Here is a 17,512-nt window from a genome sequence, read left to right as displayed (position 1 = left end):
GCCTAATTCAGATATAATCAATTCCATGAAGTTTTCCCGGATCTCTGGATTCTTGTAGTAATTATACTGCTTTAGATGGTGCCTTGTCTAATTCCTTGAGACTACTCTCATGTTTTCTTAGTTGTTTTATACTTTCCCATCCAGTGGCCTGACATGGGATGGTGGGGGAATGGGGGTTGGGGGTGACTATAACAGATTGCATGGGCCAGGGCCAGGCACGGTGGCTCACACCTGTAATCCCAGCACTTTGGGAGACCAAGGCAAGAGGATCGCTTAAGCCCGGGAGTTCAAGACCAGCCTGGGCAACATAGCAAGACCTCATCTCTACTAAAAATAAAAAAATTAACCTGGCATGGTGGCAAATGCCTGTAGTTCCAGCTACTCAGGAGGCTGAGGTGGGAGGATCGCTTGAGCCCTGCAGATGGAGACTGCAGCGAGCTGTTTTGCCACTGCACTCCAGCCTGGTCTGCAGAGGGAGACCATGTCTCAAAAAAAAAAAAAAAGGGGGTGGGAATAGCATGAGGGAGATCTTTGTGATGATAAAAGTATTCTGCATCTTGATTGTGATGGTGGTTATACAAATCTGCACATATTTTAAAATGACATAGAGCTATACATTCATATTGTACCAATGTCAGTTTCCTGGTTTTGATGTTGTACTGTAGTTATATAAGATGTACCCATTGTGGGAAATTATGTGAATTGTGTGAAGGTTACCTGGGACCTCTCTTTGCTATCTTTGCAATTTCCTGTGAATCTGTTATTAATTTTAAAATAAAAAGTTTAGGTTGGCCATGGTGGTTCATGCATGTAATCCCAGCACTTTGGGAGGCCAGCGGGAGAATCACTTGAGTCCAAGAGTTCAAGACCAGCCTGGGCAATATAGCAAGACCCTGTCTCTGCAAAAAAATATATTTTTAAAAATTAACTGGGTGTTATAATACATACCTGTAGTCTCAGCTACTTGAGAGCCTGAGATAGGAGGATAGACTTGGGCCCTGGAGGTCAAGGCTGCAGTGAGCTGTGATTGCATCAGTGTACTCCAGCCTGGTTGACAAAGCAAGACTCTGAAAAAAAAAGTTTAAAAATATATTCTTCAGGCCAGGCGTGTTGGCTTATGCCTGTAATCCCAGCACTTTGGGAGGCAGAGGCCGGCAGAACACTTGAAGTCAGGAGTTCGAGACCAGCCTGGCCAACATGGTAAAACCCCATCTCTACTAAAAATACAAAGATTAGCTGGGTGTGGTGGTGTGCACCTGCAGTCCCAGCCACTTGGGGGCTGAGGCAGGAGAATATCTTGAACCTGGGAGGCGGAGGTTGCAGTGAGCTGAGATCGCACCACTGCACCGCAGCCTGGGCGACAGAGTGAGACTCAGTATAAAAAAAAAATCATTTTTCCATGGTGCTACCTCTGATTAATGTGAATCTGCCCGTGCCTTCCAAAGTAAAGTTACTTTGGGGTAGACAAGAGATATATTTTTAGTGATATTTTAGTTACATTTTGTAATTAGAACAAACTTGTCTAAAGCAGTAACTGAGACAGAGCAGTTGGTTCCTTGTCTATGAGGTCCTGGCTTATCCAAGGTCTTATTTTAATTTTTAAGTTGACTAGTAAGCCTTTGAGTCATGTTTTGGTATACTTTTAAGTTCTTAGTATTCTTGTGTACTGGCTCCTAGAAGACAGTGACCATAGCTCTGAGTTTTAGAAAAAAATCATTATGTGATGTTCAGTTCAAACTTTAAAACTTTTAACGTTGTTACATTGTTTATCAATTGAAATGAATTTTCTTGTGCAAATTTAAAGTAACCATTACAAGATCAGAATTTACTGCTGATTTTTTTTGGAAAGAGGTAGAGTATAAATAAATAACCAGAGTTTTTCGTTGCATTTATGGTCAAGCTCAAAGTGAATATGAACCAAAAAAAGAGCAAAACTACATATTTTTTAGTAAAATGAAAACTTAATTTTTTTTCAGGTTAAACTACAGAACAACATATCGTACCAGATGGCAGACATACATCATTTAAAGGGTAAGAACCTTAATTAAAGATTAAACATAAACAAAGGTCACTAAATGCCTAAAATTGTGAAGAATTAAGAAATAGTAAATTAGCCTAATGAAATACAATTTTCTGAACAAACTCCTCTGATGGTAAAACATTTACCCTTTTGCCTTAAGATATAATAAATTATTTAATGATGCTTTATATATGATAAATCCAAGTTAAAATATGAGATCTGTGTCTTAACCTTGTGCTATAGACAGGGTTATGCAATGAAATGTTCTTAAGAGAATACTCAAAAAAAATTGAGCTGTAGCTTCAGAAGCCATCAAATTTCTAGGGAAAAGGTGAGAAGTGTTCCCTCTGTACTATGTCCAATCTGCTAAATTAATTCATTCAGGTCTAGGGATGCTTTGGATAGAGCCTCCAAGCTTAATGTTTGAGATACCCTGGGAACAGAAAGAAACCTGGAAGATAGATAAATATATAATAAATAATAATAAATATAAAAATACACACACATATTTTTACTTGGATGAAGTGATAAAGAGGTACTACAGCTTTTATGGAGAGAAAAAAAAAAGCCGTACAATCTGCTTATGTTACTTCACGCCATCGCTGTTGGCCTTTGAAGTTTGGAATCTGAGGAACAATCCTCATCTCCCTCACACCCTTTGGTTATAATACTGTATTTTAAAATTTTGCATGCATTGTCTCTAGGTTTATGTATGTAGGTAGCACATGCTCTCTAGCTTCATAAATATCCTTTATTCTATTATTCTTTTGAGCCTCTTTAGATATACTTAGATAATCTATTTTTATTGTCCTCTGGAAGTAGCCAACCTTAGCTGGCTTTGTAATGTAGTAAAATTTTTCTCCTTACCTAGCACAATCAATAGGAAGTGTTTTTGTGTGTTGTAACCCTAAAATAAGTTGTTGATTTCCTATTATCCATGATTTTGAACAGCTTTGATTTTCTGTTAGATACGCTTTCTGGGTCGTCACATGGGTTTTTGTTGCATGTGTGTCCATGTTCTCCTCTTTTTGACTCACCAAAATATATTAGGATGACACAGAAGATGCCACAGTGTCAGTGCTGCTTCCAACTTGCAATTTTTACAAATGCTTTCACTTGTCATCAAAGTATACTTCTTATTAAATGTTAAGAAATACTATTAGAGCTTATTAAAGCAGTAACTTAATGCTTATTAACTGTTTATTAAATAGATCAATTGAATAAGAAGTCCTGTGGCTTCTGTTAGTATATGTCAACAAAAATGACAACCTATGATACTGAGTAAAAATCTTTATTGTACCATATGTGTTGGAGTAGATCTTGAGATATTTTGAAATTGTGTACGATACTCTTCAGCAGAGAAAAAGGTCTTGATTTGTATGTATAGCTATCGAACTTTTGGTTTTGAAGCTTGGACTCTTAAATTTGAATTTAAAAATTTAAAATTGAATTTCAATAATGTGACTTTTGCAACTTGGAATGATTTCTACTGAAACAAACTTCTTGAAAACTTGAAAACTTGCCTATATGAGTCTTTAAAATTAATATCTGCTATAGTAGAATTAATAGACACTAAGACACTTGAGATGGTTTATATTTTCTTGGAAATAAAAGAAATGACAGTTGGTTTTTCTAATCCTTGAGATAATAAATTGACATTCTACTATCAGATTTATTTTAATTAGCTTACCTTGTTTTTAGGCCTGTTACTGAAAGAAAGTTCGAAGTCAAAGTTTTCTAGAAGTAATTTTCTTTTTTTTTTTAAAGCTGGTCCCAGGCAACCCATTTCTTACCTATCCCTAATCTTTTGAAGTTAAACTAAGGGAGTACAGCCATGTCTTTCTATAACATAACTGGTGTTGCTTTCAAAGATAGAGCATCCTGTACAATCAACCTGACTTGTGTTAACCTACTCTAAGAGTTCTGCTACAGTGACCTGGAGCAGCCACGCTAGACAGAATATCTCTGGGTTCATATAAAGAAAACACATGCCAATCAGTCAAAAGTAAAATTGTTTTTTTTTAACCTTTATTTTAAGTTCAGGGGTACACGTGCAGGATGTGCAGGTTTGTTACATAGGTAAACGTGTGTCATGGGGCTTCATTATACAGATTATTTCATCTCCCAGGTATTAAGCCTAGTATCCATTAGTTATTTTTCCTGATACTCTTTCTCCTTTGTTTTGCTTTCTGGTATGCTTACTTTTCCCCTTGCAAATCTCTGTTTTGACCTACTGGAAATCACCAATTACCTCCCTGCTTTATGATCTTTCTCTGTATTCAAACAGGAAATAATATTTTACATGGGCTAAAACTCATATTAATGTTTTATTTTTCTTTGTCAGTTATATTTTAAGTCTTTTATCTTCAATTACAAAGGAAAATTTTATTTCCTGATAGATGAATTTCAAATACCATCAATGGGAAGCTTTGTCGGGGGGGGCAGAGAAGCCGTCCAAGAATGTTACTAAGAATCATACTAAGCCTCAGGTTCATTCTGAAGCTATTTCAGGTATTTGACAGCATAGCCTGAATCAGAAGGGACTGTAATCCTTTTGTTCCCTTTTTCCTGAGGAGAATGAGTCCTAAAGATCACCAATTGAAGTCTCTTTCTGATAGTTGTTGTTTTGTTTGTTTTTTAGTTACAGTTTTTAAATTTAGCTTTCAGTTCTAGAAACTATCCAGCCTGAGCACAGGTTTACTGAACTGGCTAATTCAATCCCTTAGCCACAAGGCTTTCTGCTATTGCTTCCTACTGTGATCTCATTGTCTCTATAGAATCAGCATTCATAGCTGGGGCCAGGGTTTCTGGTACCTCTGGCCTGCTGTATCTTAGGAGATGGAGACAGGGATCAGGCAACAAGCTGAAAGGGTTTTTTATGGCTACCTGGCCACCACAGATCCATCACTTTTATTTGAGATGGGGGTAAATCAGCCATGTTTACATATTGGAGAATTAATATTATGAAAAGAGAAATTTGGCCGGGCACGGTGGCTCACACTTGTAATCCCAGCACTTTGGGAGGCTGAGGCGGGCAGATCATGAGGTCAGGAGTTCGAGACCAGCCTGGCCAACACAGTGAAACCCTGTCTCTACTAAAAATACAAAAATTAGCTGGGCGTGGTGGTGGGTGCCTGTAATCCCAGCAACTCAGGAGGCTGAGGCAGGAGAATCGCTTGAACCTGAGAGGCAGAGGTTACAGTGAGCTGAGATCATGCCACTGCACTCCATCCTGGGCAACAGAGCTAGACTCTGTCTCAAAAAAAAAAAAAAAAGAGAGAGAAATTTAAAATGTGGCTTGAATATGCAAAGATAATGATTAACTACAAATATTTTATATGAATCATTGATTTTTTCATACTTGATTATTATACAATAATTATTATGCATATTGTTAAACATTACGTGTCTCAGCAGATGTTTATGTGACTTAAATTTTTATTCTTCGTTATTGCCACAGTTATAATTCCACAATAAAATTTAGAAAGTATAGAAAAAAAGTATATGTTCAAAATCCTACCGTCAAACACATTCGCTGATAGCACTTTGATATATTTTTATTCTAGTCTTTTTTTTTTTTTTGCATGGATGCAATTATATGTTTACATCTGCTGTTTAAAAACATCTGCTTTTTTATTTTTTTTTTATTTATAGTTTTATTTTTTTCGAGACAGTCTTCCTTTATTGCCCAAGCTGGAGTGCAGTGGCATGATCTCGGTTCACTGTAACCTCCGCCTCTCGGGTTCAAGTGATTCTCCTGCCTCAGCTTCCTGAGTAGCTGGGATTACAGGCATGCGCCACTATACCTGGCTAATTTTTGTATTTTTAGTAGAGATGGGATTTCAGCTTGTTGGCGAGGCTGGTCTCGAACTCCTGGCCTCATGTGGTCCACCCTTCTTGGCCCCCCAAAGTGCTGGTATTACAGGCGTGAGCCACCATGCCCAGCCAACATCTGCCTTTTTTTTTTTGTCTCGCTCTGTCTCTCAGGCTGGAGTGCACAGTGGCGTAATCGCGGCTCACTGTAAGCTCCACCTTCTGAGTTCAAGTGATTCTCCTGCCTCAGCCTCCCAAGTAGCTGGGATTACAGGCTCAGGCCACCATGCTTAGTTAATTTTTGTATTTTTAGTAGAGACACGGTTTTACCATGTTGGCCAGGCTGGTGTCAAACTCCTGACCTCAGGCGATCCACCTGCCTCGGCCTCCCAAAGTGGTGGGATTACAGGCATGAGCCACCACGCCCAGCCCCAACATCTGCTTTTTAAAAACAGCCGGGCATGGTGGCTCACGTCTGTAATCCCAGCACTTTGGGAGATTGAGGCAGAAGGATCGCTTGAGCTCAGGAGTTCGAGACCAGCCTGGGCAAAATAGTGAGCCCTCATCTCTATAAATACACGTATATATCTATATCTCCCTATCTACTCAAGAAAGTGGCTGTATATATATCTCCCAAGTATTTTTGGAGTGCTTTTAGAGTAATGAGACTAATTCTATAACCCTTCTGTAAAAAATAGATGTTATAGTATTGGTACATTATGGCTAGAAGTTATATTTTAATCTTAATAGCTGTTGCTTATACAGTATAGGCCCCTGTTTTCATTTCTAAAAATTATCTTAATACTACTTTTGCTTAACTGCTAAGGCTGTTAGCTGTTTTTAAAATCACCTATCTGTGAAATTAACATTTACTGTTTTCCACCTGCATTTCTTTTGTCTGTAGGCTTAGATCATGAGGGAATGAAAGCTAAAACATGTGTGGCTGGTGATTATGGATTAAACATTTACAAACAAGTGTTTGGCCAGGTTATAATTTACTATCCAGTTTGGAATTTTACGCGATTCATTTCCACTAAAAAAATTCAGTCCTAGTCCAGAAATTATGAGCTTTGAAAATGGAATTTTGGGATATGTAGAGCTACCATCTATAGCCGAACTAGAAATGTATCTAAAGTGATTGGCACCTAAGTTGGTAGTTGAATGTGATTTAAAATGAGAAAGAAAACTTAAAATTTGTACCCATAGTAAACATATCTAAAAAGTGTGATTTTTTTCCTACTTTAATAAAGCAGATAGGTTTGAAGAGATAGGTAGTTTTTTGTATTGTCTCCACAGCTTAGCATGTGTCTATACAAAGTGTAATGATGTGTAATTTAAAGAATATTTTGGGTTGATGTGAAAGCCACTGAAGCTATATATTTTTAAAAATAAATGTTATCGGTCAGGCGTGGTGGCTCATGCCTTTAATCCCAGCACTTTGGGAGGCTGAGGTGGCTGGATTGCTTGAGCCCACAAGTTCGAGACCAGCCTGGGCAACATGGCTAACCCGTCTCTACTAAAAATACAAAAATTAGCTGGATGTGGTGATGCACACCTGTAGTCTCAGCTGTCTGGGAGGCTGACGTGAGAGGATCACTTGAGCTCAGGAGGTGGAGGCTGCTGTGAGCCAAGATTGCACCACTGCACTCTAACCTGAGTGACAGAGCAAGACCCTATCTCAAATAAATAAATGAATAAATTTTACTGACCATGAATGTGTTACAAAAGGCTATTAAATGTGGTGTTTGTTATATAATTTAATTTCCTGGGAGTATTACTAAAGAAATTGAGAATTATGTATAATTAAAAAAACATCCCATAGCTTCTGAATAGGAATCATTACAGTGAGTGAACTTGATTCCTTTTGTTCTTACCTTGGGTGGATAGAGCAACTTGCCGAGCTTCGTCAGGAGTTTCTTCGACAAGAAGACCAGCTTCAGGACTATAGGAAGAACAATACTTACCTTGTGAAGAGGTTAGAATATGAAAGGTAAGTTGTTACATGCGACATATGTTTATGAATCTAAAATATTTGTCCAACTTTTGGACTCAGTTCATTTCTTTCTCTCTGACTTTTGTTTTCCTTTTTTTCTCTCTTTCATTTTGTTAAGGCTTTTAAATTCCTTTTCTATTATCTTTCTTTAGCTCTTTGAAATCCAGACTCTTTTATTTTGATAAATTAAACAGCATGAAGTATCTCTTAGAGGGCATGTTTAGTTTGTGTATGTTGTAGAATTCATTGTGAGACAGAAAATCTTACAAGCTCTGAGTTTTATTAGATGTGGCAAAGATGGAAAGAAGATTTGTGATTCTTTTTGACGGGCATCCAGAAGATGAAACCAGCACTGGGAGATGTTCCCAGAAGAGCTGAGGGACTGAGTGCTGGCTGCTCTTCCTGCTCTGCATGTCAGCCCTCTTGCTGATACCTCTACACTTGGTGATGAGGTTGGGGAACCTCTTACAGGCCTTTCTAGCAATCACACCTTAGAACTTTTATTATATTTGTAATCAATTTTATGGTAAAAGATATTTTTTAGATTTATACACCAAAAGTTAGAAAGATTTGCCATATTTTAAAGCATTTTGTGTCCATTTCCAACTTCTTACTCTTGTAGGTTATCATTATACATTTACTTAAATATATGTATTTTAATGTAACAGTATTCAGTATTTTTATGCATGTCTATAGGATTAAAGATTTAACGTATGTAGAGGTAATATATTATTCTAGCATGTTAATGTACCAAAACTTCTGTAGTCTCTTCTAATTGTGGGACCACAGTAGGAGTTTTCCTTTTCTCACTTTAAGACTATCACAGGCTAGGCCGGGCGCGGTGGCTCACGCTTGTAATCCCAGCACTTTGGGAGGCCGAGGCAGGCGGATCACGAGGTCAGGAGATCGAGACCATGGTGAAACCCCATCTCTACTAAAAATACAAAAAAATTAGCCGGGCGTGGTGGCGGGCGCTAGGTTATGGTGGTTCACACCTGTAATCCTAACACTTTGGGAGGCTGAGACTGGAGAATCATCTGAGCCCAGGAGTTAAAAGACCAGCCTAGGCAATATAGTGAGACCTCTGTCTCTACAAAAAAAATTTTTTAATTAGCTGGGCATGGTGGCATATGCCTGTAGTCCTAGCTGCTTGGGAGGCTGAGGTGGGAGGATCGCCTGAGTCCAGGAGATTGAGGCTGCAGTGAGCCATGATGATGCCACTGCACTCTAGTCTGGGCAACAGGGTGAGAACTGTCTTTTTTGTTTTTTTTTTTTTTTTGAGATGGAGTCTCACTCTGTCGCCCAGGCTGGAGTGCAGTGGTGCGATCTTGGCTCACTGCAAGCTCTGCCTTCCGGGTTCACACCATTCTCCTGCCTCAGCCTCCTGAGTAGCTGGGACCACAGGTGCCCGCCACCACACCTGGCTAATTTTTTGTATTTTTAGTAGAGATGGGGTTTCACCATATTAGCCAGGATGGTCTCGATCTCCTGACCTCGTGATCCAGCCCCCTTGGCCTCCCAAAGTGCTGGGATTAGAGGCATGAAGAACTTGTCTCTTTAAAAAAAAAAAAAAGCTGGGTGCAGTAGCTCATGCCTGTAATCCCAGCACTTTGGGAGGCTGAGGCGGGTGGATCACCTGAGGTCAGGAGTTCGAGACCAGCCTGACCAACATGGAGAAACCCGTTTCTACTAAAAATAGAAATTAGCTGGGCGTGATGGTGCATGCCTGTAATCCCAGCTACTTGGGAGGCTGAGGCAGGAGAATTGCTTGAACCTGGGAGGCAGAGGTTGTAGTGAGCCGAGATCACGCCATTGCACTCCAGCCTGGGCGACAAGAGCAAAACTCCATCTCCAAAAAAAAAAAAAAAATTATCACAGCTATAAAAATGTCTATGCAAAAAAGATTTCCCAAAACTAGCTGGGTATGCTGGCATACACCTGTGGTCCCAGCTACTCGGGAGGCTGAAGTGGGAGGATCGCTTGAGCCCAGGAGGTTGAGGCTACAGTGAGCCATAATCATGCCTGCACTCCAGTCTGGGCAACAGAATGAAACCTTGTCTCAAAAATAAATAAAAAATAAATAAAGATTTCCCCTCCCCTTATGTTATTTCAGTGGTATATTTTCTCAAATATAGAATTCCTCAAAAAGAATTCTTTACCAATTTTGTTGCTTTTACAGCATAGATGAAAGATTGCTTTCTAAAATGATTGTACTCATTTATAATGTAGGTATTTCCCTATAGCCCTACCAAATTTGGTTTTAATTCTAATTTAATTTTGTTAGTATAGGAATAAGATACTACTATATATATATATATACATATAGGAAGTTGGTGAGTTTTTTTGTTTTTGTTTTGTGTTTTTCTTTTTTTGAGACGCCCAGGCTGGAGTGCAGTGGCACAATCTCAGCTCACTGCAACCTCCACCTCCTGGGTTTCAGCGATTCTCATGCCTCAGCCTCCTGAGTAGCTGGGACCACAGGCACATACCACCATGCCTGGCTAAATTTTTTGTATCTTTAGTAGAGACAGGGCGTCATTGTGTTGGCCAGACTGATCTCGAACTGCTGGCCTCCAGTGATCTGCTTGCCTCGGCCTCCCAAAGTGCTGGGATTGCAGGTGTGAGCCACCCCGCCTAGCCACATATAGGAGGTTTAATTTGCATTTTATAATGGTGAAAGTTAACATTTTTCTATATATTTGTTAACTGTTTCTTTTTGCATGATTGGTCTATGTGTATCCTTTGACTACTTGGCTAGCAGAAAGTCACCATCTTTATCTGTTTTGCTGCTGTTCACTTTCTCTTGATGGCACCAGTCTATCTTCTTTATTAGTTTCTTTCATTCCTAGTATTCTATGGTTTAGCCTTTTATTAGTGTTTAAACTACTAACTATTGGATGAATCTTCTGCTGCCACTCCTTATCAACTCTCATAATTCTAGCTTTCCTCATCTGTTACTATAAATTGGTCTCACAGTTTTCTCTTCTATAGTATTTTTCTCTTCTGTGATTGAAGTTGGTTTTGAAAGTTTTTTTTTATAGATGCAATTTATGGAAAAATAGGATAATAATTGTTTTTATTTTTGTAATTTCTGTTTTCCCAATTAGCTTTATCAGTATTATCTACCTCCTATTACAAGTTCAAGTATTTTAAAAATTTTGATTGTGAGCTATTTATATACTCTGTTTTTTCCAGCCCACTCTCCCCTGCTAACTGAATGTTTTATCTTTCTTATGTATGTGTCAACTTCTGGACAACTTTGAGAATCCAATCCAAGATAATATAATCTAAAAGAATGACTTTGTAATTTAGTTTTCAGTGTGGACAGCAGATCAAGGAATTGAGAGCACAGCATGAAGAAAATATTAAAAAGTTAGCAGACCAGTTTTTACAGGAACAAAAGGTAAATTTTAAAAATATACTTAAATCTAAACATTTTTGTTATAAATCATGGTAATTTAGAAATTAAAATTGTAATTTTGTCACAAAACATTATATTTTAAGTTTTCCAGCCAGCCTAATTCCAAAAGTAATTTACAATGGCTTTATTTCTGAGTAAATTAAACATTTGCAAAAATATAATCTTAATTCTTAAAACTGGTCAGGCGTGGTGGTTCACACCTGTAATCCCAGCACTTTGGGAGGCTGAGGTGGGCGGCTCACTCGAGGTCAGGAGTTGAAGATCAGCCTGGCCAACATGGGGAAACCCCATCTCTACTAAAAATACAAAATATAGCCAGGCCTGATGGTGCATGCCTGTAATCTCAGCTACTCAGGAGGGTGAGGCAGGAGAACCGCTTGAGCCTGCGAGATGGAGGAGGTTACAATGAGCCAAGATCGCACCACTGCACTCCAGCTTGGGCAACAGAGTGAGACTTCGTTTCAAAAAAAATAATAATAAATTAATTTTGAACCAAAATATCCATCTTTTTAAAAAAATAATTTTTGTTGTTAATATATTTCTCAGATTGTAAAGTGGACAACTTTTTTTACTGAAAATCAACTACTTCCTTTTTTATGCATTTGAGAAACAGAAAAAAAAGAAACGCTTTTTCCTTTATTATCAGTCTCTGTTATTCTGACACCCTTTCCTAAAGCACAGAAATGAGACACTAGCCACCATAACCAATTCGTTCATACTTTTTTGGGGGGAGCAAATTCTTTTATTAATTCATTTTAAGTTAATATGTATTATGAAGATTCTTTTAGCAATAGAGGAAATTGTCTGAAGATTACTAGTTATTAAGGACATGATTCATTTCTTTTTTTTTTTTTGAGACGGAGTCTCGCCCTGTCATCCAGGCTAGAGTGCAGTGGCGTGATCTCAGCTCACTGCCAGCTCCGCCTCCTGTGTTCACTCCATTCTCCTGCCTCAGCCTCCCGAGTAGCTCGGACTACAGGCGCCTGCCACCACGCCCAGCTAATTTTTTGTATTTTTAGTAGAGACAGAGTTTCACCATGTTAGCCAGGGTGGTCTCTATCTCCTGACCTTGTGATCCGCCAGCCTCGGCCTCCCAAAGTGCTGAGATTACAGGCGTGAGCCACCGTGCCCGGCCGATTCATTTTTTTATACCCTGTAATCTTACCTGACTAGGCATGATTTTTATGAACTCTTGTGATTTAAAGGAAAAAAAGATTTAATAGTGAAAAGTATTTGTTTTGCTCTTTGGTAGCATCTCAACTAAAGGACTAGAAGTTAAGGATATCAGGTTTTCATTCTTAGCTTTTTCACAATTTTATAGTAGGATATAGAGGGTGTCATTTCTTTCTCCGTTTCATTTTTTGAATCTACAAAGTGGAATACCTGCTGCCTATCTGCAGTCTACTTTGAAGAGGTGTTTAAGGATGGATTGGTGGACGAAGGCAGGCCTGAGTGAGCTACCATAATAGAGGCATTGAGGGCAACCAAAAGGTATTATTGAGACACTGGAGGATCTAAAGAACATAATGGAACACAAAAGGAAGGGGAAGAGAGGTTTGCTATTGCAATTGTGTCATTATAAGCGTAGTATATAAATAATGGGATAAGTTTGCTCTCTTCTATTCTCTTTTTTTTTTTTTTTTTGAGACGGCGTCTCACTCTGTCACCCAGGCTGGAGTGCAGTGGTGCGATCTCAGCTCACTGCAAGTTCCGCCTCCCAGGTTCATGCCATTCTCCTGCCTTAGCCTCCCGAGTAGCTGGGACTACAGGCACCCGCCACCACGCCCAGCTAATTTTTTGTATTTTTAGTAGAGACGGGGTTTCACCATGTTAGCCAGGATGGTCTCGATCTCCTGATGTCGTGATCCACCTGCCTCGGCCGCCTCCCAAAGTGCTGGGATTACAGGCGTGAGCCACCATGCCCAGCCGCTCTCTTCTGTTCTCTTAAGGAATACAGATGAGAGCTTCCCCTTTTTTTCCAAGCCAGTGTAATTCTCTTTCTGTTCTTCTATACTAGGCTATTTTTATGCTATTAATTAACTAATGCTTCTCCAATTCTTCCTTGCCATTATCCTACCCTAAATGGAACAAGGCATGGCAGGAATTGAGGTGCCCAGAGAACTTCTCCTTTCTAGGTAGCACATCAGCCCTTACCCTGTAGAGCAGCTACCTAATTCTACTCCCCACCCTTCATTTCGTGTTCTTTAACTACTATAGCAAGTTGGTTCTGTGCAATTTGAGTTTTCATAGAGACAAATCCAATGTTAGCTATATGAAATAAGCATAAATTGTATTCAGGGCTTTATCTTTTTGTTTATTAATTTTAAAATTAATTAACCAGCCACATGTCTATCATAGAAATGACTCTGGAAAAGAAGTCAGCAAACTATAGCCCGCAGGCTGAATTCAGCTTGCTGCTTGTTTTTGTACTGTTTAGAGGCCAAAAGTGGTTTTCACATTTTCAAATGGTTGAAAAAAATCAAGAGAAAATTATCTTAGTACTTGGGAAAATTATAAGAAATTTATATTTTGGTGTTCATACATAAAATTTTATTGAGCCACAGCCATGCTTATTTGTTTACTGCATTCATGCTATAAGGGCAGAGAAACTCTCATAGCCCAGAGAAGACTAAGGAGACCTGAGGACTTAAATGCAGTGTAGTAGCTGGGGGTGGTGGCTCACGCCTGTAATCCCACCACTGTGGGAGGCCAAGGTGGGTGGATCACGAGGTCAGGAGTTCGAGACCAACCTGGCCAATGGTGAAACCCCATCTCTACTAAAAATACAAAAAGTTATCTGGGCATGGTGGCTGGCAGCTGTAATCCCAGCTACTCAGGAGGATGAGGCAGGAGAATCCGTTGAACTAGGGAGGTGGGGGTTGCAGTGAGCCGGTACTGTGCCACTGCACTCCAGCCTGGCAATAGAACGAGACTCCATCTCAAAAATTTAAAAATTAAAATAAATGCAGTGTAGTATCCTGAATTGGATCCTGAAACAGAAAAAGGACTTAGTGGAAAAACTGGTGAAATCTAAGTAAGTCTGGAGTTTAGGTACTAATAATATACTGATTTTCTTTTTTAGTTTTGCAAATGTATCATGGTAATTATGGATGGTAGGTTAACAGGATTTTAACATTAGGGAAAACTGGGTAAGGGGTGATTAGTTTTCTGTAAATCTAAAATTATTTCAGAATAAGAAGTTTATTTTAAAAACAATCAGGAGGCCCCCTAACCAAATCACAAACATTGTATCTAGAACAGCATCTTATTTTATTAATATTAATATTGTCCATTCATAGAAAGTACTGTCAATAATGCATTAAAGATACAACATCTTTGTTAACTATTTTCAATGGAAAAGTATTTTTGAACAGTAGCTTGTTGACTTTTACTTTTGTTCAATATTTGTCTTATCCACATCTGCAAAAGAATGAAGAGTACTATAGCAATAGCCTTATGAGATAGCATTATAGTGAAGATGCACAGAGATGCAAGCTGGCTGCTCAGGTTGTACCTCATAGATTTTCTCATCCTTGGTGTTTATATTGACATGTTCAAAAATTTCAGTTTATCATTTCATTCATCAATGATTAAACTATCAGAATTGATTATAGCTTACCAACTTACAGGAAATGTGGGATTTGGAGTCAGAAAGACTGTGGTTAGAATTCCTTCTTCACAATTCTCTAGTTTTGTGACTTTGGACAAACTGCTTAATTTTCTTTTCTTTTTTTTTTTTTCTGAGACGGAGTCTTGCTTTGTCACCCAGGCTGGAGTGCAGTGGCCTGATCTCGGCTCACTACAACCTCTGCCTCCTGGGTTCAAGCGATTCTTCTGCCTCAGCCTCCTGAGTAGCTGGGATTACAGGCGTGCACCACCATGCCCGACTAATTTTTGTATTTTTAGTAGAGACGGGATTTCACCATGTTAGTCTGGCTGATCTCGAACTCCTGACCTCATGATCCACCCACCTCTGCCTCCCAAAGTGGTGGGATTACAGGCATGAACCACCGTGCCTGGCCCAAACTACTTAACTTTTTTTTTTTTTTAATGGAGTGTTGCACTGTTGCCCAGGCTGGAGCGCAGTGGCGCGATCTTGGCTCACTGCAAGCTCCGCCTCCCGGGTTCAAGCCATTCTCCTGCCTCAGGCTCCCAAGTAACTAGGACTACAGGCACCCGCCACCACACCCGGCTAATTTTTTGTATTTTTTAGTAGAGTCGGGGTTTCACCGTGTTAGTCAGGATGGTCTCTATCTCCTGACCGTGTGATCTGCCCACCTCGGCCTCCCAAAGTGCTGGGATTACAGGCATGCACCGCCGCGCCTGGCCCAAACTGCTTAACTTTTTAATACCTCAGTTTTGTTTTTCTCAAAACTATTAATTTTATTTCTACTAGAGGACAGCTATGAAAGCAATTTGGAAACTATGAAGCACAATGCAAATATTTATTGTTGATTTTACCTGCCAGGACACTGGAATACCTACACCTAATTGTCAGAGTACTCTTTCTCCTTTATTGTGACACATTCTTAAGATTTGGCTCTTGTGGCCGGGCGCGGTGGCTCACGCCTGTAATCCCAGCACTTTGGGAGGCTGGGGTGGGTGGATCACGAGGTCAGGAGATCGAGACCATCCTGGCTAACACAGTGAAACCCCATCTCTAATAAAAATACAAAAAATTAGCCGGGTGTGGTGGTGGGCGCCTGTAGTCCCAGCTACTCGGGAGGCTAAGGCAGGAGAATGGCATGAACCCGGGAGACGGAGCTTGGAGCGAGCCGAGATCACGCCACTGCACTCCAGCCTGGGCGACAGAGCAAGACTCTGTCTCAAAAATAAATAAATAAATAAATAAATATGTAGATTTTTTCGTACTATTTTTATAACATTACCAAGAATTATATTTCATACTGCTTTAGAGTTTACAAAGCATTTATGGATGCATTAAATGTTTACTAGAGGAACCTATATATGGCATCCCAAGCTTGTGTACTTGAATCCTTGCTGCTCCCAATTTTCCACGGAGGCAAACTTAATACTGGTCCACGAAGAGAATTGAGTTAGGCCTAATCATATACCTGAAGATTCACATTTCCAAGAAGATGCTAGGTTAGGAACAGGTTGGAGAAAGCACTGACCTGTTTATTGTCCTGCCATTACTTGCTGTGCTTCGGTGGCCAGCACACTTAGGAAGAAGATTGCCTGTTTTTCACCCTTGCTCTTGAAGAAGCACCTGTGTACCAGTCTCCTCCTTTCTGCTATCCTGCTTGGTTCTAACATATGCTTACAGAGAACCCACCCTGCCCATAGCACCCAGGAAGATGCCCAATTGTAGGCCATCAGGGCAATCTATAGTACTCAGCAGGCTGTCTTGCAGAATCACACACCACAGCATAGCCAAGCAGAGTCATAATGTATCCTGCATCTCCAATTGTTCATTATTTGAACCCATGGTATATGTTTTATAAGATGAACTGTTTCAGAACATTTAATTAATAGTTGTGTCGGTGGTTTAACAATTTGAACTGAAAAATACTTGTTGTTACCAAATCTTTATCTAACAGCAAGAGGCCCACAAGATTCAATCAAATGATGGAAAAGAATTGGATATAAATGATCAAGTAGTACCTAAAAATATTCCAAAAATTGCTGAGAATGTTGCAGATAAGAATGAAGAACCCTCAAGCAATCATATTCCACATGGGAAAGGTATTATTGTTATTATTCTTTTGTTTTGTATTAATAGGATATTGACTTTTTCTTCCCATTTTGTAGTGAATATTTTCAATCATAAAGAAAATTGTTTTATTTTAGTTCACACATGATTAAGTGTCTGCATTGTTTCAAATTTGGATCGTTTGATAGAAGAGAAAAAAGAGTAAGTTATTTTAGAGTTACAGCTATATCCAAAGCAAGATATAAAAATGTTCAGTTGATGTAGCCTATTACTTTTAGAAACTGATTGTTACATTCCTTCAAAACATTTTCAAATTATGTAAGAAAAATGATAGAATTCTATCTTTTTGTTACTTGGGCAGAACAAATCAAAAGAGGTGGTGATGCAGGGATGCCTGGAATAGAAGAGAATGACCTAGCAAAAGTTGATGATCTTCCCCCTGGTGAGTAAAAATTGTTAGAGAATTCAACTAAAGTGATGATAATACATTTCATGTGACCCCATTCTCTTTTTGGGTAACACTTTGAAAAGTCACAGATATCTGGATGATTGATATTTGTACTTAATTAAGTACCCATTAATTGCCAGGAC

General features: G+C 39.2%; 1 protein-coding gene across 3 annotated transcripts in view; it reads left to right on the top strand.

Annotated features, from left to right (window-relative positions):
- The window catches only part of GOLM2 (golgi membrane protein 2), a 126,141-nt gene that overhangs the window by 33,508 nt on the left and 75,121 nt on the right, over nucleotides 1-17,512 (top strand). For all 3 annotated transcript variants that reach the window (XM_055276874.2, XM_055276873.2, XM_055276872.2), the window contains exons 2-6: nucleotides 1,977-2,031; nucleotides 7,721-7,823; nucleotides 11,139-11,229; nucleotides 16,809-16,953; nucleotides 17,283-17,363. In XM_055276874.2, coding sequence (XP_055132849.1) covers nucleotides 1,977-2,031; nucleotides 7,721-7,823; nucleotides 11,139-11,229; nucleotides 16,809-16,953; nucleotides 17,283-17,363 — 475 coding nt within the window. The remainder of the gene's footprint in view (nucleotides 1-1,976; nucleotides 2,032-7,720; nucleotides 7,824-11,138; nucleotides 11,230-16,808; nucleotides 16,954-17,282; nucleotides 17,364-17,512) is intronic.

This window comes from Symphalangus syndactylus, chromosome 5, assembly GCF_028878055.3.
Source record: "Symphalangus syndactylus isolate Jambi chromosome 5, NHGRI_mSymSyn1-v2.1_pri, whole genome shotgun sequence".
Lineage (NCBI taxonomy): Eukaryota > Metazoa > Chordata > Mammalia > Primates > Hylobatidae > Symphalangus > Symphalangus syndactylus.
This window is presented reverse-complemented; position numbering and strand designations above follow the sequence as displayed.